The 26823-nt window shown below is 44.2% G+C and overlaps 2 protein-coding genes across 7 annotated transcripts; both read right to left on the bottom strand.

Moving 5' to 3' along the window:
• Positions 1-205: 205 nt before the first annotated feature.
• mmp28 (matrix metallopeptidase 28) lies at positions 206-19285 on the bottom strand. 2 transcript variants are annotated; one of them, XM_060075709.1, is made up of 8 exons: positions 18917-19285; positions 18082-18158; positions 15164-15366; positions 8128-8349; positions 7226-7471; positions 3377-3526; positions 2946-3113; positions 206-2272 (listed from the first exon to the last, which is right to left on the bottom strand). In XM_060075709.1, the coding sequence occupies exons 1-8, from the start codon at positions 19061-19063 to the stop codon at positions 1878-1880; spliced, it is 1608 nt and encodes a 535-aa protein (XP_059931692.1). In that variant the 5' UTR covers positions 19064-19285; the 3' UTR covers positions 206-1877. The 2 variants fall into 2 exon arrangements, with proteins under 2 accessions (XP_059931692.1, XP_059931693.1); XM_060075710.1 differs by lacking the exon at positions 18917-19285 and having other exon boundaries at positions 15164-15431.
• A 139-nt stretch (positions 19286-19424) lies between these two features.
• Positions 19425-26312, bottom strand: taf15 (TAF15 RNA polymerase II, TATA box binding protein (TBP)-associated factor). 5 transcript variants are annotated; one of them, XM_060075713.1, is made up of 16 exons: positions 26153-26312; positions 25383-25416; positions 25227-25260; positions 25050-25128; positions 24585-24672; positions 24258-24361; positions 23814-24012; positions 22517-22551; positions 21910-21945; positions 21676-21800; positions 21410-21539; positions 21187-21324; positions 21013-21082; positions 20811-20896; positions 20533-20674; positions 19425-19911 (listed from the first exon to the last, which is right to left on the bottom strand). In XM_060075713.1, the coding sequence occupies exons 1-16, from the start codon at positions 26160-26162 to the stop codon at positions 19872-19874; spliced, it is 1350 nt and encodes a 449-aa protein (XP_059931696.1). In that variant the 5' UTR covers positions 26163-26312; the 3' UTR covers positions 19425-19871. The 5 variants fall into 5 exon arrangements, with proteins under 5 accessions (XP_059931696.1, XP_059931698.1, XP_059931697.1 ...); XM_060075715.1 differs by having other exon boundaries at positions 21196-21324; positions 26153-26311; XM_060075714.1 differs by having other exon boundaries at positions 24258-24355; positions 26153-26311.
• Positions 26313-26823: the final 511 nt, after the last annotated feature.

Raw genomic sequence — 26823 nt, 5'->3', positions numbered from 1 at the left:
AACAGCCTCTGATTATAGGTCTAGAAGTATTGTCTATGTCTTTAGCGCTAGCTTGTTGGGCCCAACTGTCTGTCTGTGTGTGTCTGTGTGGCGTGTATCTTGACACAAGTGTGCTGGAGGCTGGTTGAGTTGTAAGCACCAGGGGCATGCAGAGACCTTTTGAGGGGCAGGGGATCTGATTAAAAGAAAGACACATGGAACAACATTTGTCAACAATATGTGTCATCTTTATTTTAAATAATGAATTACCCTTGTTCAAACAAAATGAATTGTGTAATCTTACATACAATCTTACATGGTAGTATCCATACTATATCCCTACAGACAATTTGAAATTGTATATACTAAATCCACAATTTAACCTAAATTTACAACTAACAATGAAATATGGGGCCTTGCATCAGACTCCATTCACATGAATGAAAAAATGCAACCGTTATTCAAACAAAATGTAATTTTACAGACAGTATTAATACTATAGAAAGGGCTATATAAAATTTACATTCACACAGATATTATCCATCCAAAATGAAACAATCTGACCTTATACTTTGTGATTGAAATAAAAATTGGTGCTAACTACTACAGCAATAAGAATGGGAAAATGTATTTTTTATGATGTTTGGTGAATATTTTGAACTATTAATTGCATCCTGTTTCACATCAGCAAAGTAGCAGCCAACCATTGGCAAGTAGCCTCCTACAGCAATCAGAATAAGAAAATGTATTTTTTTATTGATATGTGGTGATTTCTTTCCTGAAGCAATTCCATGTTAGTCTATGCCACTAGTCTAAGGGGGTATAATTTGTAGATGGTCCATAAAACATAGCAGCCGATTTAAGTGCTGTTCTCGCACAGATGTCGATGGCAACAACTAAAGTCGTTGCCACTGTCCTCAACATACTACACCCGTAATGTAGGGAAATTGTGTTGACGAATACAATTGCGGGGTAAGTCAAAACCAAATATCTGGAGAATATCAAACCTGCTGCTAACTTTTACCCGCTACAAAACAAGATCAATTCTAGCAACATTACAGGGAGTCGGTTGGTACAAACAGACCAACATTTCAAACTGGAATAATCCAAAATGCTACATTGGATACATTTGTAGTATGACAGTCCTTCACAACATATTGCACTTACAGTGGCCCTACGGTGAGTGGATCTTCACTGTTGTTTGGCCAGCATACCACACACATAATATAAGTCCTCTAAAACCAATCCACTCAAAGTTGTTTATGTACAATGGCTCCTTCTATTTACATGTACGCACAGCCCGAATTATCCTATTTTATTTTAAGTATAATAATTACTGAAACGTCTAAATAAATCGGCAATACATGATTTTACCATGTGGGGGCAGCAATGTTTAGGAAAGCTCATAATATATTTTGCATTGAAGAGAAAACTAAAGTGCAGCCATAATTGGCAACATTTATGTACAATATAACCACAAATATTTCTGAGCATACAATATGTAATCTTTCCATAATGTCTACTATCTTGATCACATGGTCCCATTAGCGTTTTAAAGGACGGTACAGGTCTGGGTGATCAAACCACTCTCACTGTCGCTCTTGTCTTCCCAAAAACATCTGTTACCAATATTATTTCGATTTTGGGAAGTAATGCCAAATTTATTGGTAACGGATGTTTTAGTGAAGCCATGAGAATACAGTGACGATGGCTTAATCACCCATACCAGTCCGTGTGGTGTGGTGCATATAAGCGTATTTTTCTGCAGACTGCAAACCTAAATCACAAAGCAGTACAAATAAAGTAGGATTAGTTGATGCTTCAGTTACAGAAAGCCGGCAAACAAAACAGGTCCCCCTCTGCTCTAAAAACCCTTACTCCCCCACTTCATCCTCCATTCAGACGATCTCGTTGCTCAGCGACGTGCTCCGGCAGCCCGTCCAGCCCAGGTCCCTGGCCCAGTGGCCCTGCCGGGTGACCCGCACCTTCACGGGGTCGAACCTCCAGAAGCGCTGCTCTCTGAACAGGTACACCCGGCCGTCAGGGCGCGCCACCGCCCCGTTGGAGCCCTGCGGCAGGCCGCTCCAGTCGCTCAGCTTGCGGGGGTAGTAGGGCTCCGAGCGCAGCGTGTGCAGGTTCAGCACAGAGTAGCGGGAGCCCTTGAAGAGGACCATGTGACCGAGCGGGGCGTAGTAGAAGGCGCAGTCCGGGTGGCGGGGCAGCCCCAGCTCGCTGCTCTGCCTGGGGAAGCCCGGGTCCAGCGAGCTGCCTGTGTAGCGCCACGTCCTCTTGCCTGCATGCCGCCGGCGACAGGAGGAGAGGGTTAGCGGTCAACTAGGGTCACGGTTCAGGGTACAGCAGCATCTACCGCCACACAGGTTACTGAGATGGTATCATGTTGGATCATAGTAGCAACGTTTTGTAGTGAAGTGCTGTGTGTGTAGTCTGGTCCGCAGATAGACCCTTCTCTACCTTTGAGGCTCTTGCATCGGGCTTTTCATTGCAGGGATCCATGACCATATTTTAACATTATCTAATATTAAAATAATTTACATGGGGTATCGTGAAATATGTATGAAACATTGTCCAAAGTGAAATCAAAACTAGTCTGAAACAAAGCCAACCTTCTGTAGACTACTTGAATCTCTTTAGCTCTTCATGACTTGTGATTCTAACACAAAAACAGACCAAATGCAAAAAAAACTGACTATATGTGAAATATATATATGGAGTAGAACTAACGCCTGGATACTGGCATGTCCTTGTCACTGTGTTAACAGATACAAATGATTCAGTGTGGCAGAGTGAGAGGTGAGTCAAGAGGCAAGGAACAAGACAAGCAAAGAAAAGCAAAACAAATCCCTTGTCCTTTACAGATATGTGCAGCCAGGCGTGAGGCGCATGTGAACGGATATCCAGGAACTCTCGGCAACAAGTGCAACTATATGAAAACACCAAACATATACCTTTGAAGAAATACCACTTGGAGTCCAGGGGGGAGAAGGCGGCGGCCTCCACGGCCAGAGGGAGGTGGCCCCAGCGCTGCCGCAGGGGGAAGGGCCCGCTCACGTTGCCGTCGCTAGGGATGGTCCAGTAGACACTGCCCCGGAACACCACCACTGTCTGGTTCTGGTCTGAACGGGCCCAGGGAGACACGACGGTGCCAGGTTCATTTACTGTATTTACCGTCAAAGCTAAAAGCTTGTCATTAGACATTTCCTAAGGTGTGCCCTAGAATGACAATTTCAGGCTAATTAAGAGGAATCTATTGAGAATGTAGTTACGTTATTGTGCAGATCATCAGTACTTTTGTTTTTGAGTGCGGTTTAAGTTTTGCCCCAAAGAATGAGGCTGAATTGTCATATCAATTAATGAGATTAAACCTTTGTAATTGTACCCATTGTGATGGCATCGAAGACCCCCTGGCAGTAGAGGGGCTGGGATGTGTCTGGATTCCCATGATGCACTTCGGCCATCTCCCACTCTTGCAGACCCCAGCCGACTCCCTGGACAGGTAGACTTACGGGAAGACCCCCTAATGGCTTCCCTGAAGACACGGTAAAACAACACAACAATTAGATATCTGTCTTTAGACACACTGAGCATCCTGGTACGATGAGCATTGGCCAGGGGATGGTCCAAGGAGCAGTCACTCATTTTGTTTATTCCTTTATTCATACTGAGTCATTTAATGACACTTTTACCCAAAGAGACCGAGAGTGAGTTTTGGGGTCATGAGGGCACAGCTAGCGGTGAGGTTTGCTTGCTGTGGCCATTGGGGATTTAACTTGAGTTAGGAGTTCAACACCATACCTCCTACTTTATCCTGGAAGCAGGCTTCTGTCTCTCAGTATGTACACTGCTATTTGAGTCTCAGGGGGGTTTAAACAGAGCCTCTCATACAGCCCTTTGGTTAATAAAGGATACAGACAAAACAGGGACAAAGCTATTACAGCATTGACTGAGTGGAATAGCCCCATCTAATCCTCTGTAAAGAGTTCATGGGAACAAACTCTCCATCCCAGACCGAAGATAGAAACACAGACAGGCACGCTGACCAAAACAGAAGAAGCCTGATAGTAACAATTAAGTGTTTACATCCAAAGGAAAAATAATCATTATGCTTCACATATATAAGCTTGTATGAAGTTCTGTCCAGATTCACACCATTCTTGCGTTACAGTAGCACCTAAACTCAAGAAACGATGAATATACAACACATCAGTATGGTCTGCATAGTGACTGGTAATCATGGTAACAGCTACATAAGGCAAACAATGACGCACACCAATTTCTTCTTGAGGAGCTGAACAAATATTTGTCCAAGGGGTTGATCAAATCAGAGTGGGCATGTGGATAGATGCCGGAGGATAAAGTTTGCCTTCATGGGCTTGAACGTGTAAGAAGACTTCTTCATTCAGTGTGTGTTAAATTGATATGTATGGCAGACCTAAGCAAACGTTTGTCCATTGAAACACAACAGAGCCAGCCTCTTAACTGCCTTGTCCACAACCACCTTCCTGTTCATAAGAGACTGACGAGATGTAAATATGATGACATCCACGAATCAAAATACGATATTTTCCATTATAAGCCAAACATGATGTTTATAGTGTGGTCATAAACGCTTTGTCTGCGAATTGAGAAACATGCTCTCATAGACGGGAGGTTTAGGGTTCATGCCATATCTGTGGCGCTTATCAGCGGCGGTCTATCACTGATCTCCCAGACGTCCTTGGATTGAAGGGTCTTGGGGAAATTGTCATCTAAGGAAGACCTCATTACCTCAGGTAGCCGAAACATCCTACGATGGCCTCAGTTGGCAGCTGTCAGCCGTCTGGTTCTCTGGGGCTATCTAGACCAGGCGAACATCTGCCTCTCATCATCTCAATGTCGGCATGAGGGAGGGTTCCACACCCACGCAGACACACATACACACACATGCAATCATACACAGACGGCTAAACGCTGATATGGTATAAGCAGCTGTAACGTTTTGCTGTAGGCACTTGGGTGGCGGCTGGGGTACATGCCTTCTCTGGTATAGCGGGGCATTTTGAGTGGGAACAGCTGAAGTCTTCAGGCATTACAATTACTAGATTAAAATCTGCTTGACAAAAGAAAATTCCAGAGGCGCAGATTTGATCATAGTCTGCAGAATTACTGCCCAGTCGTTTCCAAATTAAGATTCCAGGTGAGCATTCCTTGATTTGGTCAATGCATCAAGTGAAACCTACTTGTAGGTACTTGATTTGAAGTATTATCTTTATGAATACAATTAAAAAGTAGGATTTCCCTTCAGCCCAAAGCATATAATCCAGTGTAAAGATAGTCCACAGACTCAATCTTGAAGGACAAACACTGAATATATGTATTTTCCCTTAGTAGGAAGGTATCAATGGTTAGTTTTCTTATAATGTTCAATCAAGACTACATTGCAACACTGAGGAAACACACTAACCATTAACTTTATTCCATTTTTACAAAAACAAAGGTTAACAAATCATTTTGAATGGGTTGAGAGTATCTCAGAAACCCTTCGAAACCTTCTGTTTGCTGCAGCACCTGTGGCCTCTTGCTGTCCATCCCGACCACACGCCTGCATGTGTCCTTTAACACAAGCTCACCACCGACCGTATCAATTCGAACTAAACAGCATGCGCACGTTGAAAGGGTTGGCAGAAGAAGAACGTTTTTCATTTTTCCTCTAAACACTTCCACGTCCGCGTAACCCGTCATAGCCCCGAAAAGGTTGCGGTCCCTCACAGATATCGAACAGGAATGTGGGTGTCTGAACATGGCCTTAAGAGGAACTCAGAGGTGAATCATCAAGGTGTACGGGGGACCGGCGGAACGCCGTGTGGACATTCCATCATAAATACCTGAGCTTAAGACCAGAGGTTCACGTTTTCACCAGCTCACTTGGGAGTCTTTTGAATTCACAAAAGATAAATGGTTATTGTAAGATAAAGTGTGTCAAGGATTTTCTTTCTTTGTGGCAACTCTGGTAGAACATGACCAGTGAGAGACTTGTCTACAACAGCACGTGTGGAAACCTGTCTTTGACATACCGGGAGGGTCCACATGCTCATCAGTAAATATATATACAGCTCCATTCGTCATCCATAAAGAGGAGTACATAAGCACCCCCCCAGCCCACACACACACACACACGCACACTTCCCCCCACAGCTCAACCCCTCGTCCATCGCCACCAGGCTAACGAGGCTCCTGCTACAACACTGTGTCTCTAGCTTCTCTGCTTGTGTGTGCAATATGTCATGTTATTGAATATTTGTTGTGTGTTGTGTTTCTGCAAATGACTTCAATAGGTTTAGCCATCCTCTCATATAGTGAAATAGGCCAGCTCCATGCATATGAGGGTCTTTGTCCTTATCAGACCGTGATCAGCCAGACCCTCCAGGAGAACAGAACAGTTTGTCGGCATCAAATGTATAAGTGCATCCAAAACATAATCACAGTCTCCACCAATGTAAAAAAGGCTGGATTTAATAGCAGTGTGTTCTCTTTCTGCTTGTTCCAACTGTGAGGCTGCAGCTGTAGGCCTTCAGGCTTCTCTCCCTGCTCTTTACAACCCACTGCCATGACTCCCAGTTTACTGGGTGGCACAGCAGGAATTCAAAAATTCCTCTTATATTTTCCCGCGCCTTGCCAGAAAATAAAACAAAACATCCAGTCTAATAGTTCTCTGAATGATGCCCTTTTGTGCTGGGATACATTTGTATACAAGTCGTTTTTGAGGTATTGAGGAGTTATTGTATAGTGTAGTATTGTTTGGATGTCAGCACCTTTTACCTGGACCGAAACTCAAGCATACCCTCTATAACCTCTCTAACCACAGGACCGACACAGAGGAATTTAACACCCAAACAACATCAGGTGTTTCCTTAAGAACCGTGGCAGGCTTCTGTCCGCAAGCAAAAGTGGTCCAGATTCATTCTCGATGACCTAATACAAGCTATGTTTTAGGTCTATAACCTTCGGAAACCAGTGACAAAATATTTACATTCCATCAAAACCCCTTTGGCTGGGCAATTCAGTAAAGTAAATACATGATTACATTTTTTTTCTGATATTCCCAACATTTAATCTCTGTTTCTTGTTTTATTATCTTGGCACGTGTTCTGATGATTAAGTATTAATCACTTAAATGATTAATCAGAACGATTATCGTACTTATAATTAATAGCTTTACTTTTCTAGCTACCCAACACTCTCCCCTCACCGTAGAGCTGCTGAACAGCGGTGATGTCATCCCAGCTGAGTACCAGGTTCCGCCCCAGCTTCCTGTAGTAGGGTGACATGAGGGCATGACGGACAGGTGAGTGCTCCAATCCCAGGGTGTGTCCTATCTCGTGGGCGGTCACCATGAACAGGTTGTGTCCCTTGTGTCCGTTCAGCGTCCACCTCTCGGACATGTCGAAGTGGGCTTCACCGCGCTGAGGGAGGAAGGCATGTGCCAGGGTCCCGCCTAATGGAAAGACAGCCAATCACAGGTCACCTGATCTGCTACTCACACGGAATTAACGTGGCAATTGTTTAATAATAATAACACCCATACATACTGATATTTCGGTTGACCCCAAAGCCCTGAGAACGCATTCAAGACTGTGATGGGGAATTTGCAATCAAATGTGCTTCAAAGCACCCTACTCACTGATTAATCTCTCATATCACCACTTCATCCTCTATCGTTAATTCAATCAAAATATGAAATCTAAATCCATATATCCTTGTTATCTTTGTTGTTTACGGGGAATGGGTTAACCCAGCGATTGTGAGTGCTTTGTACTTGGTTCTATGTACATCCTTACTGTACCGACAGCGATATATTTTTTCACTTTCTTTTGACAAATGTACGTTTTGGATAAAAGCGTCTCCTAAATGTAAATGTCAAAGTAAATCCGAACATCAGCTTGAACGCCATTTGAAAGGTGACCGAAGGTTGTAGTAGCAAAAAAAACAAAGCATCTGCTTTTCACGCTCAGAATTGCCCATTTGAATCAGTAACACCAATGAACTGCTTGGCTTGTGGCTTGACTTTTACCCCCACGCTGAACCTCAGAACTGCAGGGGGGGGGGTGGCTTCGGCCCTTGGGAACAAGTGTGACAGTGCGGGCCCCCCACCTGGGCCGTCGAAGGCATTGCTGGCCCCATCGTTGTGGTCTCCCTTGTAAAAGGCCAGGCGGATGTCTGCGGGCCCCCCGGGGACCTCCCGGAACACAAGGCCCGAAACGTTGCTCCACAGCTGGAAGGCGGCGCGCACGGCCAGCCTCACGGGGCCCGGGGACAGGTGGCGGGGCCAGTTGACCATCTGATAGGTCAGGTGGCGCTTGTACCACTTGTCTCCTGGAGCAGGGAGGGGGGGGGGGGGGGGGGGGGGGGGGGGGGGGGGGGGGGGGGGGAGAGAGAGAGAGATTTAGTTTATCTTCATTTATTTAAGTCAGACAAGGACTCCTTACAATGGATTATTATGTTGTTATCGTTTTGAAGAAATCATATATTAGAATATCTTATATCTTCTCATGGTAGGGAAGGAAATGTTAATGGTCTTTTTGGTCAATTTGACCAAAGTGCGTACAGAACACATTTATCCTCCAGGTGTACTCTAAAGAGCACACATATTTGGACACTGTATGGAACGCAACGTTCCAAAACCTCCAAGAGCCCTCGGGTTCAGGTTGCTTATGAGCTTATCCTGAAAAGATCCTCCACATCCATTTAGACGCTCGTCTCTAGAGTCTAGACAGATGCAATGGAGATGATGTGATGTTGTTTGAACTGTCTTTTCCTTGGCATCAACAGATTGGGGGCATTACGAAACAGAATAGCTATGTGCCTAATATGTACCTAGGCTGTGCCAGTATTATACTGTATAAGGGGGCCAACATGGGAAGTGCCGGCTTCAAATGAACCGGCCTGTCCCCAAGCGAGATGTTCAAATGAAAGGATTCAACCTGTGTTAGCTTACAGTGAGGGTAAACTGACAAGCACTTTAAGTGCACGCTTCGGTCAACAGTTTACACAAACACTCACTTTTAATAACATGGGCTCGCAAAACATCAAAACTCAACACATTTGTGCGGAGATTAATAAATAGGGGGAATGGCGATCTGTAGACCGTAAGAACTCAGGCCATCGACTGCACACTTTGAATCAACAATCAACGCTTGCGCAAGCTGCATGGAGCGTATAACAACAACAATAACATCATCGACATGTATACAGACAGAGGGGGAAGGGGGGGAGGGAGTCATTGGGGGGTTCTGCTCTGCTGCACGGCAACGACTGCAGGGAGGGGTGCAGCTGGATGCCGTCTGGGTAGCACCGGTGGTCCGTAAAGGGCATAACCAGAGGTGTTCTCTCTCTCTCTCTCTCTCTCTCTCTCTCTCTCTCTCTCTCTCTCTCTCTCTCTCTCTCTCTCTCTCTCTCTCTCTCTCTCTCTCTCTCTCCCCCTCTCCCTCTCTCTCTCTGTCTCCCTCTCTCTCGTCAATGGGGCAGAGAGAGACAGAGAGAGCAAGAGTGAAGACTTGCACTGGTGAAAGTGTTAATGAGGTGAGAAGTTTAGTTTATGTTGGTTTTTACACAAGAGAGGCAAGGGGAGTGAGGCAGATGGCGAAAGAGAGAGCGAGAGAGAGAGCGAGAGAGAGAGAGAGAGAGAGAGAGAGAGAGAGAGAGAGAGAGAGAGAGAGAGAGAGAGAGAGAGCGAGAGAGAGAGAGAGAGCGAGAGAGAGAGAGAGAGAGAGAGAGAGAGAGAGAGAGAGAGAGAGCGAGCGGCAAAAGGGAAATAAATAGAGAGAGTAACACATGTACACAAGCACAAAGAGTAAAGCAAGCATTATACTCTGTAGGGCAGAAAGGCGCCATATGTTTGGCTTGTTATAACCCCCTTGAGACCCGGAGCAGATTGCTGGGGAGACTTGGGGGCTCTGGGCTTGGCTATGATAGCCTATCAGTATGTATGTGTGTGTTCTCCACGCACATAAACAGTCCAACAGCAGACAAATGCTGACCCCATCGTCAGACACCGTACATTATTAACCGTCCATAGTTCAGCATGGCTTGTCAGACAAGAGGTGCTGGCAAGAAGCCAGAGACATATGTTAGATATGAGGAATGACTCGTCTTTAACACCTTATATAGAGTACCATAAGAGTCCTACAGCAAGGTCAACTATTTGACCACAACGGTTATGAGACGGTGAAGCACCGTGGTCTAATGGAGCTGTTAAACAAAACCTTTCCTGGTATGCTGGAGGTATGCTGCCGTTGGATTTTGACCCCTCGTCCCACAAGACGAGCCTCAGCTCAGGGTTAAGCCTCCCTCCCCGCCCTGCCTGCAGGTAGAGCTTCTGGAGCTCCTCTTCCTCTGTCTCCCTGCCCAGACCTCCACACAGTGAGGGCTCCCACAGGACACAAGCCAGGAAGTGAGATAGAGAAGACATTCCTGAACTTCCCTTATGGAAGCAATTAGCAGTGTGCCCTCCGCGACAGCCCCCCCAGTTGGTCGGGGAGCACTATCATGGGCACATTAGGAAGCGATCGAGACCATGTGATAGCCAGAGTTACTGTCCGTAAGTGTTTGTTTGTGTGTGTGGGGGTAGACTATATTATCGTCTGGGTTATTGTGTGTGTGTGTGTGTGTGTGTGTGTGTGTGTGTGTGTGTGTGTGTGTGTGTGTGTGTGTGTGTGTGTGTGTGTGTGTGTGTGTGTGTGTGTGTGTGTGTGTGTGTGTGTGTGTGTGTGTGTGTGACAAGGGCGGCAAAATTTGAAGGTGCAGAGATGAATTAAGCGATGGTTTAAGTGGCAGGACGAAAGCAGCCTGTTTGCCAGTAACATAGCCTGTGTTTGTGTGCGTGTGTGTGTGCGTGCGTGCGTTGGTGCCTGTGTGCATGCGTGCAGTAAAAGAAAACATATGCAAAGAAATGAGTAAAATAGAAAGTACAATGTATTTAAGATCAGATCAACAGTCTCTCTGGTACCCACGTCGGGACTCCAACCCGACCTAAAAGAACTTGGTACTTTCTCTGGGACTCCAACCCGTACTCTATTCTAGGACTCTAACCCAGATTCTAGGACTCTAACCCAGACACACGTCAGGACTCTAACCACGAACCAAAGGCCTTATTCTGGGACTCCAACCCAGACAGACGTCGGGACTCTAACCCAGACAGAACTCAGGTCTTTCTCTGGGACTCCAACCCGAACTAAAGGAACTTGGTCCTTTCTCTGGGACTCCAACCCAGATTCTAGGACTCTAACCCAGACAGAACTTGGGTCTCAAACCCTTATCCTTTTCTCTGGTATCAGATCATGTATCTTTCTGATAAAAATAGAAAATAAAGGGAAAGTTAAAAAGGCATTTTAGTAATAAAATAGAAAATAAAGGCAAAGTAAAAAAAAATAATAATAATTGCAATGTATTTAAGATTTAGCAGAAAGCTAAAGCAAACATAAAAGTCTTCAATCTTGTTTTAAATGTGCTCAGAGTTTGGGCAAGTCTTAAATCCTCAGGGAGTTTATTCCAGCTATTTGATGCATAGTAACTAAATCCTGCTTTCCCATGTTTCGTGTTTACTCTGGGGATAATTAACAGATTGGTCTCAGAAGATCTTAGTGTTCTAGAAGGCTTATGTAGTGGAAGCATATCAGTTAAATATTTTGGGCCTAAACCATGTAGGGATTTATAGGTTAGTTAGCAACATGATTTTAAAATCAATTCTCTGACCTACAGGAAACCAATGTAACGATTTAAGAATTGGTTTATTATGTTCACATTTTTTGGTCTTTGTTAGAACTCTAGCAGCAGCATTCTGAACAAGCTGAAGCTTCCTTAGAGTTTGTTTTGGGAGACCTGTAAGGAGACCATTGCAGTAATCAAGCTTACTAGTGATAAAGGCATGTACAAGTTTTTTTAAGTCTTCGGTCGACATGAGCCCTCTAAGTCTTGCTACAATTTTAAGGTGATAATATGCAGATTTTATAACTGATTTGATGTGACTGTCGAAATGTAAATCAGAATCCATGATAACCCCTAGATTTCTGGCTTTGATTGGATTTTCAGGGACAGAGAGTGAAGGTGTTGTGTTACTTTAAGCCTTTCCGTTTTAGCACCAAATACAATTATCTCTGTTTTGTCCTCATTTAGTTGAAGGAAATTTCGGCACATCCAGTCTTTCACTTGCTCAATGCACTGGCACAGCAGATCTATGGGCCGATAGTAATTTGGTGATAGCGATACATAGATTTGCGTGTCATCAGCATAGCTTTAGCAATGATGGTCAATATTGTTATTCTGCATGATTTGCCCTAGTGGGAGCATGTAGATGTTGAATAAAGAGGTTCCTAAGATCGAACCTTGTGGGACTCCACATGTCATGTTGGTTGATTCTGATACAAAATTGCCAATGGAAACAAAGTAGTTCCTATTTTGTAGGTAGGACCTGAACCAATTTAAGACTGTGCCTGAAAGCCCCACCCAGTTTTCTAACCTGTCCAAAAGTATTGTATTGTCTAGTGTTGAATGCAGCACTGAGGTCTAGTAGCATTAGTATTGAGGTTTTGCCAGGTCTGTGTTAAGACGGATGTCGTCTACAACTTTAATAAGGGTGGTCTCAGTGCTGTGCAGGGGTCGAAATCCTGATTGGAAGGTGTCATAGCAACCAGTTGATGCCAGGAAGTGATTAAGTTGCTGGAGGACAACTTTCTCAATGATTTTACTTATGAAGGGTAGATTTGATATTGGTCTGTAGTTGTTAATAATAGAGGTATCTAAAAGGGGTTTAATAACTGCAGTTTTCAAGGCTTTTGGGAAGTTGCCTGACAAGAGAGTTGTTAACTATCTGCAATATGCCTATTGCTAAGCAGTCAAAAACATTCTTAACGAGGTTGGTAGGTAAAGTATCAAGGCAACAGGTGGATGGCTTTAGTTGTGTCACAGTTTCCACAAGAGTTTTAGAGTCTATATCATTTAAAGCATACCATCCCCGCCATGTACTTTTGCCTGAACAGGGTGGTAATCCAACATTTTTAGAGATACACACTCCTGTGTATGAGAACAATATCCACAGTGTAACCCAAATTGACATCTTTCCCATAAAAACACTGACAGAAGGTCAGCTGGTTTGTTGACGTTCCCCATCTCTCTCGAATGGTTGAACGCCTGACACAGATCCAATACACACACGACTGTGAGAAAATACACACGCAACAGACCTATCGCACCGTGTAGCGCTTATCTCAGACAGCGGTGCTGGAATGTCAGCCTAGTAAATATGACTGGGAACCACCAGCAGACCCCCAACCCACACCACCTTCACCCATCCCTGGCTACAGCTGGCCCTCCCTTTTGGCTTTGCTTTTAGCCCTGTGGTTTTAAGGCTACCGGTACGTGGCTGGTCACACGTTGGTATCTGTATTCTCATTCACCTAAAGACGACATACGCCTCAAAACACACGCACACCGCATATACCTAAACACGTGAGATGGTCCTGTTTGGCCTGTTTGGAGGACAGCGTGTACAGTACACTGTGTATCCTGGACACCACTACCACTTGAGGTATTTACAAATGCGATGCGTCTCATTCACAAACAGATCCCAACACTGTCAAACATGCAATTGAAAGAGGGAGGAGGGAGGGAGCTGGCAGGGCTCCGCTGTTTTGGATTTAAATATATTTTAACACCCACAGAAGCGGCCTCATAGCAACCAAATTACCTGCTTTAACTTTTGGACGACAGCCACTACCTCACTCAATGGACAAAGACAAAAACACACATGCCTGCTGGAATCTGTAAACTGTGTTTATCAACTGACACATAAAACCCAATGTGGCTGAGGGTTTACTTCAAGATGCAATATCATCGGCCCCATGACATCCTGTTGTTATAATGCTACAGCTGTGTATCTGTGCGAGTCCCGTCTGGCCCTGACAAAACGAGAGGGTGAGCCGGCTGTCGACGCACCCAATAACAAACAGCTGTTCATGTCAATAAGACAGCCAGATAGTCACACGACCGTCAGACCCGCCTGGGGTAGGGCATTTTAGCCTCAATCTGTTCCACATGTTAGCTTTTCAACCACCTGGCAAGCCCGGGCCTCAGACGCTCAAGGTAGGCAAGCTAGGCAGCGAGGCGCATGTTGACCCAGCTAGCCAACGGAACGCATCAGGTACTGACTTGAAGAGGAGGCGTCGAACGTCACCTATTGTTGCATTCCAAGTCAGTAAGTTAGCCAATCATGTCAGTGACAGGCAGGAATGCAACGTTCTGACTGCTGTGACTCCAGGCAGAGGTAAGGTAAGGAGAAAGAGGGAGAGCTCTGAGGCTCTATGCGTTGAAAAAGCAGGGAAGGAATGAGGGAGACCGCAAGTTATGCAAACAAATTGAAGAAAGATGGTGTAACCCTAATATTGCAAGAAGGGTAACCGAAGACCTAGAAAGATGATACATTGCAATAAGTCCCCTTACTAACCATCCTTAAATACACTGCTATGCAACAGGACATCTTAATCATGTAAGTCATTTCTGTATTATACTCTATTAGGGCATTCTTATCATTCGCTAGGCTAAAACCTGGAACAAAGTCATGTCGTAATAAAAAATACTAGTGATGAAACCACAGATATACTGGGATCATTCTTTAAGATGGTCACAAATAGCAAGGGTCAGTGCAGTACACTCCAAGAGCTTTGGTTACACCCCTTGGAGCCAAGTGGGCCATCACTGGGCTTTATGACAGAGGATCCACCCAGCCACCACTTTGCAACACTAACTAAGGTAGACACAGACAACCACAACATACAGGTGCACGTCTGTATACACATGACTGACATACGCATGTCAATCGCATGTATGTAAAACTCCCTCCGCTCATCAACGTACAGTATATAACATACACTTAAGTCATTATCTGCATATGCAAAAACCCCAACTCTTGAACCATATTCTCTCTGACATCAAGCAGGGCATGTCTTGGCTGGCCTCAGTTCCCTATCTAAAAAGTGGCCTTTTTCTCTCCATGCAAACACAACTAGCTTACAAACACGTGTCTGTGAAGTGATGGATTGGCACAGAGGCACACACACACACACACACACACACACACACACACACACACACACACACACACACACACACACACACACACACAAAACAAACTTACCTTGGGGCGAAGAGGAGCGCTTCTTTCGGAGTGTGAGTTGACTGGGGGGCGCCGACCGGCCCGTGAAGATGAGATTGATTCTCTGGGCCCAGAGGTCATGGGTGCCCTCGTCCGTCACCCCGCAGCGGGGCTCTGCCATGCGGGTGAGGGTGGCCCCATCCAGCTGGCCCGTCATCGGTAGGCGGGACAGCCACTGGAAATCCCTGCAGAGATGACCATTCTTTATTCAGATCCCCATTTGCTTCCACAGCTGTGGTTGCTATTCTTCCTGGGGTCCACATAAAATAAATAACAATACACAGACATATAAACATACATACAGTACAAAAACCTATCTACATCACAAAAGTCTGAAACACTGTATATACAACACTTCAATACATTGTACAAACATCATTAACCTCCCAGTAAAAAGACCAAGTCCATGCAGGAGAAAAGTGAGTTTTAAAACTGATAACATGCAATACATGATCAATCTTCAAGTTTACAAGTTCAGCAAGCATTGAGGGTCAATTCTGTTGTGTGGATTCCCTCAACATGTGTTACAGTGATTTTGTTCATCTATATTTACCCTTGATGCTTTTTATGTTAATAGGTAAGGAATAAAGGAGTAAATGACTGCTTTATTCAGTTAATCAGTTTAGGGCTGTGGGAGGTCAAAACAACCTTTCCCGACCAGTCTAGTCATATGACTAGAGGTTTCCGATCCAACAACGGCATTTCGGGTAAATATTACAACACTTGATGTTACTTTAGCCTCAACGGTCAACCATGACAGACTATTGTGCATCTTCATGATATTAGTTAGACATTCAAAGAACATTGAAGAGCCAATCTTGCAGCTCTATTTTAAGCAAGTTTGAGTTTTTAATATGTTTTTTTGCAGTGTTGGACCACACAACCATACAATAATCTAAGCAGGAGAGAACAAGAGCCTGAATCAACTGATTCCTCACTGAGGGTGTCACATAGTGAGGGCATAGCATTTGCCAGAGCAATATTACAAGATCATACAGCAATAGAATCAATATGGTCAGACAATGAAAATTGATCATCTATTATAATGCCAAGTCATTTAATTTGTCTTACTTGCTCTATTGGGATACCACCCATTGATAGATTTAAAAAGGAGTCTCTGCAAGCCTTCTCCTAGTACCAATAACCATGCACTTAATTTTAGTGATGTTCAAAACTAATTTGTTGTCCCCAATCAGACAGTTTGTAATTCTTTGCATAATACCTCTGTCAGTTCATTGCATGTTGACGCAGCACAGAGCATAGTTGAGTCATTAGCACACTTTACAACTTTTGTCTGTTCCAGAACATAGGGAAGGTCATTGGTAAAGGTAGAAAATAAAAGAGGACCCAGACAGCTTCCTTGAGGCACTCCACAGAGGACATCTTTGCTGACTGATAAGCTTCCATTGAAAAACACTCTTTGCTTCCTGCCAGACAGATAACTCTCCATCCACGAGAGGGAAGTATCAGCGAAACCATAGCAATAGAGTTTATCAATTAGCAGTGCAGGATCAATAATGTCAAAAGCCGCACCAAAATCAAGCAAAACAGTACGCACAATTCTTTTGTTGTCCATTTCTTTCAATATGAACAATAGCAGCGATAGTTGAGTGACCAACTCGATATGGATGCTGGGATTTTGTCATAAATTCGTTATTAATAAAATAGTCTTGAATTTGATTAAAAACAATCCTCTCTAATATCTTGCTCAGCACTGGTAGTAGACTGATGGGCCTACTATTAGCCCCAGAAAAGGTAGAATTTTTATTTCTGGGCAAGAGGATCACTTAAGCTTCTTTCCATAATGCAGGGCTTGTCGGATGGTTTGTCAATCGTGCAAAGCTGCAATACAAAGTTCTTAACCGAGGTAAACAACACAACAAGAATAAGTAATATTATTTGTTTAGAATCAGATACTTTTGAGAGGTAGATTTAAACCAAATATTATGCCACACTATTTTATGAGAAGAAAGCAGAGCTAAAAAGGTATGTTTTAAGATTGTGTTCTTATGTCAAATCAACTATGGAACGAGAATACTTAATCCTTTTAGGGGATAGTATTGTTACTTATGACTAGCAATGTGCTCTTAGGCACTATGCATATTTTGAGCATTTCCTACGGAATTGTTTTCAAGAGAAGAAATGAACTAATCTATCAGTGTGACATAATTCGACCGAGCAGGAAAAGCAATGCTAGATAAGAGGATTGTGAAAAACAAGCCACAATCGATAGTTTACCAGCGATTAGAGCCCAACAACCCTGAAAGTAGAAGGAATCGTGCCTCAGACTGAGAAAGACCCAGGCCTCTGCAAAGACTGTCCCCTGTTCGTCTTAATGTCTGCTAACTTATTAAAACCCTTACAAAGTCTTAGAGCGTGCAAAAAAATGCAGGATTTGCACAGGTGGATCCTTTAAAACCATTTGAATGCTGGTATAATTAGTCTGAGATAATGTGTAGGACAGAGGGCGAGGTTCACTGGGTTATTAGATGGTCCAGGCGAGGTTTTCCACCAGTGGGGTGAGGGTCTGTTTTACGACTTCATTACAAGCCCTCAGGGCTGTTCTACACTTAACCAAAACACCACCCTGATGAATACATTGGAAACAAGTGCCAGTACTGTATATTTCCACCCTTCCTCAATTTGTCAAGACAAAGCCAAATAGCAAGACCAAATTCTAGTGCAATTAAGAAAGCCTATGTGAGTTTTCTGTTTTCTCTTTAACCAGAGCATAAACCATGATGGCTTTTATTGAGAGACTACTTACAGCCCTTCACTCCTGTGCTTTGTCGAGCCAAACCACTATCGCATAAACCAGGGAACATGTGTTTAGGACTGGACACCAGGCTTGGGAAAGGGAGTAGCCTCTCTTCAATGTGCTGATTTCCTTTCAGACCCACCTGATGGCTGATTGTACTTCTGCAGTGTTGTGGATGTGGTTTTCCCGGTGCAGATAGCCATACTTTTCGAGAAATACCTGGAATTGACACATTTGTTGGAGAAGACATCCCTTAGACCATTCTAACCAGCATACAAAAAGAATATGGTATATAACAAAAAGGGAGAATACATACAATTAATGTTATTTCTTCTTACCAGGTCTAAAAGTCCAAACATTACTGTGAATAATAACTGAGCTTTTAATTTATCTTAAACCAGTTGATGTCACAAGTACACCAGAGATAAGCAAGCACATACTTGTGTTTGTGTAGTGATAAAACTTAGACTATGAATTTCGACCTCATTATTCCCCTTAAGGATTCATTCAGGAAGACACATGGCTAGCACACCAAATATGGTAAACACGTTTCCATCTATTTGTCTGTGACAGTCAGCCAGTGACATGTCGACCCGAATTAATCTAAAACAAGAGCTCCCAAGGGCTGTCGTTTCATTTGAGTTACAGCTTGTGGAATATTTTGAGCAAACATAAATGCCAGGAATACCTACGCTATCCAATCAAACGCAACGAGAATTATTTTTAAACGAGCATGGAATACTACATTTCTAACTAGCCTACTCTTGCTCAGTGCAAGCAACGACAGGAAGAATTAAACCAAAAACGGATGCATTTTTATACAGTACAACTTTAAATTCAATATCAAAATCAATAAAGTAGGCTACACGATCTTTATAAATAAAATAACTCAATTTTTTATTTGAATAAGTGACCAGCAAGAACTAGATTTAATAGATTTCCCATAGATTTCAAAACAGGTCGGTCAGGTAGCCTACCTCGGGGGCATTTCTCCCAGTTCGGGCAATGGACACAGGTGAACAAACCGCGGCCCTAACAGCGATGAGCGTCGTTAAGGTCCAGATCCATGATGATGCACCGGCTTCAAGTGACTTTTCACGCCGGTCCGGAGGCCGAAAATTCATTTTAGGGTTGAAAAAGTATCCTCACTCATTGTTCTCCGAACACATCATACATTTCCATCTAAGCTTCAATACGATGGGAGGAACAAGTTCCACATAGTGATCCGCATTCTGGCAATAGGAGCATGCTCGATGTCAGTGCGCTTGTTGCTTCGCCCACTTAATGAAGAGCGTGCCTGTAAAACTGCAAGACCAGAGGGGAGGGCTCGTAACGCCCCGCTTCACTAAATTACACGCGTTTGTAGCTCAAGGCAATGAAAAAAAGAGCATGCTATATTCCTGGTGGGCTTAAGATTCAAATAAAATCACCAACATCAATTCCTGTTTTAAAAGGTGTGGTATAATGGTAAAGAAAAACAAAGGATAAAAAGCACAAGTTTTTAATATTTTGGAAAAAGGTTTAACAGTTTATTTTGATCATACAAAACAAAACAATAAGTCTACCCCACAAAAAAAGCCTGGACCTAGAATTTAAGAAGAAAAAAAAAAAAAGATGTACAAATAAAATGAGAGGAAAAAAATAAAACATTTGACCCCAATACAGATGCGTCCATACAGCCCAAAAAGTCCCTTCACAGTCGCTGTACATCTTTCCATCACAAACAGAAAGCAACATGGGATGCATTGGCAAAGAAAAGGAAGGTATGCAAGTCAGTTTTCCAGCAGTTCTCCCACCCCCCCCCCCCCGACCCCCCCATCCCATCCAATCCCTCTCAAAGCCGAATCCCTTCCTCCCCCCATAGCCCTCCCCCATACCACGCTCCCAACCACCACACACCCCTGGGCTGGAACCGGGTCGACTGCTGAACATTTAGTATGGCCGGTCTCTTCTGTCTTCTCTATGATCACCTCTGAGGAAGGGCAAAGGAGGCACATTAGACATCAATCAGTGCCAACGAGGACACGCCTCTGGAAAACATCTCAAACAGCATGAACATGCAGGCTGCGGATTGAAGAATTGTTGGCAAAAGATTCCTGCAATTATATCTTCCTTGAAATTTCAAATGAACAATAGGGATTCCAAATAGGGAAATCAATTAGGAACAGTTTGACCCACCCCCCTTCTGGATGTACCACTGACTGGTATAACCGCCATCTAACAAAGGACACCTGAAAGGCATTGCGCCCTAGAGTCTGCTTTGTATCCTTGACAATTGTCATGTCTGGAAAACCGGCAGCGACTTGCCATGAATGACTAATGACTCTGCCTGAGGCCTCCGTATAAAAAGCAGGCTACGCCCTCTAGTGGTTAACTAGCAAAACAGTTGGGTTTAGGAGCTGCAATCTCAAACCTAACATAAGCAAAGATTTCCAGAGGGAATTCCAATGTAAAACATTACATTATCCAGCCCTGGGTTACGCAATGTGTACACGGCGCCACACCGAATGTACACACCTTGAAATGCACGACTCAGGTATTAGAACATGCAAAACTAACCAAACAGTGAACCATCTAGATGGGCTCAACTCACCGTCCTCCCATTTTGTAGCCGCCGCCACCACCGCCGCCATAGCCCCCACGGTCACCGCGGTCTCCTCCACGGAACCCACCGCGACCCCGGAATCCGCCGCCACGGTCACCGCCGTAGCCGCCACGCCCGCCACCTCCACGCTCTGAGGGCAGACACCATCAAACGTTAACGAGGAGACTGACTTCAATCAAAAGGCAGGTGGTTCATGAAATATTAGAAGCCGGCAAAAATATGAATACCCGTACAGAAGATGGCATGCATTGAAATTCAAACCGTACCTCCTCCTCCGAAGCTGTCCCCGGGTTTGGGCGTGCCACATTTGTTGCATTCAAATCGACGTGCAAAGTTCATGTTGCCGCAAGAGCTGAGAAGGAGAAGAAGCCGAGTCAAATCCATTTTCAATAATTTCTTCAAATAGCATACCTGCGAGAATATCCCTCTACAGGAGAATCAACATGACACACACACCCCCCTACCTACCTATTTGGGCACGGCCAGTCTCCTCCCTTGACATCAAAGTTGGGTCCTCCACCGCCACGACCCCTGAACCCTGACGGGACAAACCATTCATCGGACGTGAGCCCAGCAGAATCATCAACACCCTAAAGTTTGAGGGAATACACTTGCTGGTCAAGCTATTCTCACAGGTCATACCTCCTCTACCTCCACTGCCGCCGCCTCCTCCTCCTCCTCCTCCAGCCCCTCCGCCCCCTCGGGCGCCTCCTCTCGCCGTGAACTCGGCCCTGCGGGTGGCGAACGACACCTTGATGGCCTTGCCGTTAAACTCCTTGCCTAGAGATGAGAAGGAGACACCGGTGTGAAGGGTGTAACGAGACGCTCCTGCGGGAGACATGCCGACGTGGATTTGGTTTCTTACCGTCAAACCATGCGATGGCGGCTTTGGCGGAGGGCGGGTCGTCAAAAGAGACGGTGGCCTCTCCCTTTAGCCTGCCGGTGGCTTTATCCGAGTACAGGTTAATCATCGGCTGGCCCGTCTTCTTGTTCAACTTTTGACACATACAAATAATATTTTAATTTATTGAACAGTTTCCCCACATGGACAGAGTTCCCATTTGGTCCTTCGGCTGATAGGTCCGGCCTTTATCTTGTTGTGAGCCATCTCCAGAGGCTCCCAAACCACACCTTAATGATGCCAATCTGCTTGAAGTAAGTGCCGACTTCATCAGGCGTGACCTCTTCTCCAAGTCCCTGGACAAAGATTGTGTTGTTGTCAGAGTTGTCTTCAGCCCCACCACTGCTGCCTCCACCTGTGGACAGAGGGACACATCAAGTATTAACACACGTTAGGCACAGAACAGCAAGTTCCACTACATTCAGCAGATCATCGAGATGTGACCCGCTACAGTCCAGACGTACCTCCAGGCTCATCCCTTTGGCCGTAGTCTCGGGAGCCTGCAAGATGGAAAGCATGGGTTGAGAAAAGCTTGCGAGCATGGGAACTTCCAACACCTTTAGTCCTAAACATTTCCACTTCACTGCTATCTAGGCGATGCTTTGCACTACTTTTAACAGATACGTCAGCAAGGTTTTAGTTTCCTGGGGTGTGTTTTGGGACAGTTGCACGTTACACCACCATCTTACAACATGGGCAGAATTGAGCCTTTTCTGGACAAACCAACCAAGAAGAGCAGTCTCCGGTTCTAAGAAGTTTTCCTTTGTCGCCTTAGGAACACCTTTTTCCTCTGCCAGTTAACATTCAACCTTGGTCTTCATGCATCAATACCATTAGTATAAAACTCAAGCACCATGTTCTTTTACCATATCTGAAGTGCAGTAAGGACATATCCCACTAAGATTAGGTGCGGCCCCCAGGATTTGGAAATGAAAAATGGTGGCATCACCATGCTTGTTTGTCGTTTTTCCTTTCCATTTCCTATGTTGCCCTGTTTTATGATTTCTTTCTCTCCTGCTAACCCACGTTCTTTCCTCCCCAACCGAGACAGTTCTGATGCTCATCACTTACCACCGAAATTTTTGTAGCCACCACGGTCACCACCTCTGCAGAGGAAAAATTGGAGATATGATGGCTTTTCCTTTGTCCCAAAGACAGAGCTCAAAGCTCCCCTACATCCCATCAGTATGCACTCCTGCCGCGCTGTGCGACTATGGTAGACATAGCTCACACGAGGGGAATGCGTTAGTCTTGGACATTAAGAGAGCAATGGAACGGCTGCTAAGCAGCTGCGATTTCACAATCTGGATGAGTTAAGACACTCGTCACATCTCGCTGGATAACCATTATGGTATATATATATGGTATATTTGTTTAGATTCAAGTGTATTTTGGGTGTTTCATGTCAGATTGGATACACTAGGCCGAGTTAACAGCGCAATTTAGCTTTGCCAACACTTACAGGTCAAATTGGTCTAAGTTTAATCTTCAATCACTCTTAACACCTGTAGTATAGAATGTAGATCCATGTAAAACAGAGCACACATGCTTACCAAGTAGAATATACAACACTTGAATGAAGCCTATTGAATGTGATACAGCTCGGGATGAGGATTTGGTCTAAGCACATGGCGTCCATCAAGTCTTCCATAGTTACCTTCCACGAGAGTTTGGCTGCTTGTTATAATTCTCAAGCCACCCGTCAAGACTGACTTGCCCTCAGTAAGTCCGACAGCTTGCAATTTAAAATACACGAAATACACTGTCCCGACCTCAAAACATATTCTAATCAATACTCACAAATAGAACGCCGGTTTCCTAGGCAAAAATTCACAGGATCAAAATTATTTCATCTTTTAGGTTTGCCATCTCGTTCCAGACCGAAATTATGACCCATACATCGTGCATCCACCAATTTATGGATGAGCCAAGAGCAGAAAAAATATATATATATTGACCAGGGGCAGAAAAGACACCCAACAGAATTCCAGGAGTGCCACCTAGTGGAGTCATGTTGTACAGCAGCACCCGCCCCCACACACAGAAACGCACACACCATTCCCCTGAATGATGACTCCTACAAAAATCCGTGATTAACCCACCACTTCAGAGGAACGGGAAGGTCACATGCATAAACTATAAAGTTTAACTTCAAATGTATACAACCTAAAGGCCGATAAAGATAAATAACGTAAGAAAATAGTGAGATTTCTTTTTTTTTTAAATAAATAAAATAATACAGGTGATCTCACAATGGAAGACTGCCCGTGGGCCTATCTGCTCATGTAAAGGGTCCAGAGTGGGGTCTTGTGAACAAGCATGGTCTATGGAGGAATACCTTGCGGGGCAGTGGCGCGATGCAACTTACCCCATACCCGGAGGCCCTCCTCTTGACCCGCGATCGTAGCCACCGCCTCCTCCACCGCCACGTTCATAGCCCCCACGGTCATATCCGCCACGCTCAAAGCCACCGCCGCCGCTCCCACGCCCCCGCCCTCTGTAGCCTTCTGAGCGGTCCGCACCCCCCTCGTCCCGTCCGAACCTCGTGGGCGCGCCTCCGCTTTCACCTGGTGATCAAAGGACTCAGGAGCTGACCAAAAACTGCTTGTTTGCAACTTCATTCAAATATTGAAAATTAAAAAAAATTTACTTCCCTTTAGAACTAAAATTATAATTCAAAAGTATAGATATAAACGTGTGTGTGTGTCTGTGTGTTCATAAATTGTATAGAATAAACGTGTAGGACAGCTTTCGAGCCAAGTGTGCTACTATGTGCAATTTGTGCATAGGACTGAACTAGAAGTAGTCTCACCTTCAGTCCTTCTTCCATAGCCGCCACCTCCACCTCCACCGTAAGCCGCTGGCGGCGGCGGCTGGCCGTAGGCACTTGAACCGTAGGACGACTTATCACTATACCTTGTGGGAAGGGGAAGGACCCAATCAATCACACATCATTGACAACACTTGAAGGTTTACAATCCTATAGTGGAGGTTTAATACCAGAGGATCCCCCTGCAAACCTTTTTGTTTGAACCTTGGTTTCCCTTGGCTTGTACAATACGGAAACACAGAAGTCCCCTGGCTTTCAAAGGGTAAAGAACCAGTGGCATAGCTAAATAAATGTTAGAGGTGGGCATACCCTGTAGTTTCCTGGGCTGCCGGCGCTCCATAGCCTTCGTAGCTCGGTGGCTGACCGTAGGCTGCAGCGGTAGGCTGACCGTAAGCCTCTGCCAAAAAGTTAGATAACATGGTTAATGCCAACATACAAGGAAAAGTCTAAGGTTTTAAGGTATTTCCAGTAAATAATGCTAACTTTTTAATAATCACTAAAGCATTGTGTCGAATACAAGAGCTAAAGGGATGTAATCCTTTTGATTCAATTATTTTATTCAAAATTGAATGCTTGAAAGGATGAGAAATATGTTATATTATTGGCTGAAAATCAAGCCAACCCATTGCCATAATTAGAAGTGACAGTGAATTTTTTTTTATTAATGAATTGTATTAATGTGCCATTTTTGGCACACGTTATACAATAGGTGAAACGTTAAAGGTCAAATTTAACTGCAGGGTAATTGCTTGTTCAATAGTTTGAAAAGCATACCTGGTGTTGTAGTTGGTTGCCCATAGCCAGGGTAAGTCGGTGCTGCATAGGTGCCACTGCCATTTCCCTGACCGTAACCCTGGGAAAATAAGGTGTATTAAGACAATATGAACATTAACGTTATATCTACACAAACGAAACTATTGAAAATCCATTAGTAGATAGTGTTATTTTTACCTGTCCACCTGGTTGACTGCCATACGACCCATAGCTATGGAAAGAAACATTTAAAATGTTTACTGTGCGGGTAATTTGTAGTAATTCACTTATCAGACAAATGAGGTCATTCTTGGATCTATATATAAATATATATTGACGTGAAGTGTGCAATACCTCTGTGCAGCACCATGCTGACCGTAGCCCGAATCTGAACAGAGAGAACGAGTCAAAGAGAGTTCAGGACAACATTTAGACAACAATTATAGTGCATACAGATAGTAAAAAAAGAAAACGAAACCCGTGACTACTACGTAGTTAACCATCCGTTGAACACTGGTCTGCAAGAGTTGACCAGAGTATAGCTGCCCCCACGATGTAGCTAGCTACAACAAAAATGGCGGTGGGTTTTGTCTCGCCTTTGACTAACGTACTCATGGGGACAGCGAAAATGTGTTGAATACACTGTAGATGAAGGCCATACAAGCGTGGGTACTATGTTGGCTAACATTTTGATGTGCAACATTTGATTTGGTTAACGGGTAAAACCGTGCGTTCACTGGCTGCAGGATTTGAATTCACCCTAAAAGGGAAACAATGGGCCTGTGAGCTACAGCGAGACGTTCACGTAGGATGACAAATTAAGAGCAGCGGGTTAGCCGCCTCGGTTTACCGGGCGTAAAGCATCGGTAATCAGGAAAATAAACGACAAATCGATTAAATCATACTACAATCAGATGGACAATGCACATCCAAACCGGGCTAGATGGATAAAACGCAGTAGTTATTAGGTAACGGACGGTGAGTTCCGGTAAATAGACGGGTCCTTGGCCTTCTGGCTCAGCAGCTAATTTGGCTAAAAGCTTATTGCTATCGGCTAGCTGTTTGTTGGTAATGTATTCAATCTTTTAAACAAATGTTTGCAAACAAATAAACAAAAATATTACCAGAGGCCATTTTGGTTTCCGTTATATATTTTAAAATCCGATGAGTGGTTTCCCCTAGTTAGCTTTAGCTGATAAACCCGGGTAACGTAGCGACAGCAGCGCAAGGAGCACACTGCGGGACTTTCCTTCACAACTCCACTCCTCCCTGTTACCTACTTTATGCAGCTGCAGCGCCATCTAGTGCATCGGGGTATAAACTACATTTGCCTTGAAATAAACAAAAAGGTAATACGTTGTCAATATAATCTGACTATCTAGTTATGTCTGACCTTTTCAGAAATGATTTGCACTCATTCAGTGTAAGCTTATATGCCTTACACTTTTGTGCATGGTTCTAGACCCTATGGACAAAAAGGCTTTAGCAAAAGCATTCGAAAATAAAATCGATTACACTCTTTTTAAATATGAAACGTGTCCATTATCTTGTGCTGAGGCCTACTCTTTAAAGATGGTTTAAAAAGAACCCTGAAAGGTGGCGTTTGGACAACATATTTTTAATTAACATACTGGTTCATCAACTGGACTACGTGATCCCTCCTGTCTGCTTCAGCTAGACGATGCATCGGAAGATATTACTAAACAATGATCCCTGCGGGACGAATAAAATAAATTGAATGAATTAAAACTTATTAATCTACAAACATGTCAGCACTTGCTTCTTAACAGGTTGA

Source organism: Gadus macrocephalus, chromosome 16 (genome assembly GCF_031168955.1).
Source record: "Gadus macrocephalus chromosome 16, ASM3116895v1".
Taxonomy (NCBI): domain Eukaryota; kingdom Metazoa; phylum Chordata; class Actinopteri; order Gadiformes; family Gadidae; genus Gadus; species Gadus macrocephalus.
Note: the sequence above shows the minus strand (reverse complement) of the source record. Positions and strands in the feature narration are given on the sequence as shown.

Coding starts and splice junctions, on each gene's coding strand:
- taf15 (XM_060075713.1), bottom strand. Junction 21,325..21,409: donor CGCCATCGCATGGTTTGACG/GTAAGAAACCAA, acceptor TCTCATCTCTAG/GCAAGGAGTTTAACGGCAAG. Junction 20,897..21,012: donor GACTGGCCGTGCCCAAATAG/GTAGGTAGGGGG, acceptor TCTCCTTCTCAG/CTCTTGCGGCAACATGAACT.
- mmp28 (XM_060075709.1), bottom strand. CDS start 19,063: ATGAATTTTCGGCCTCCGGACCGGCGTGAAAAGTCACTTGAAGCCGGT. Junction 3,527..7,225: donor CGCTGTTCAGCAGCTCTACG/GTGAGGGGAGAG, acceptor CCGTGTCTTCAG/GGAAGCCATTAGGGGGTCTT. Junction 2,273..2,945: donor CAAGTGGTATTTCTTCAAAG/GTATATGTTTGG, acceptor GGCGGCATGCAG/GCAAGAGGACGTGGCGCTAC.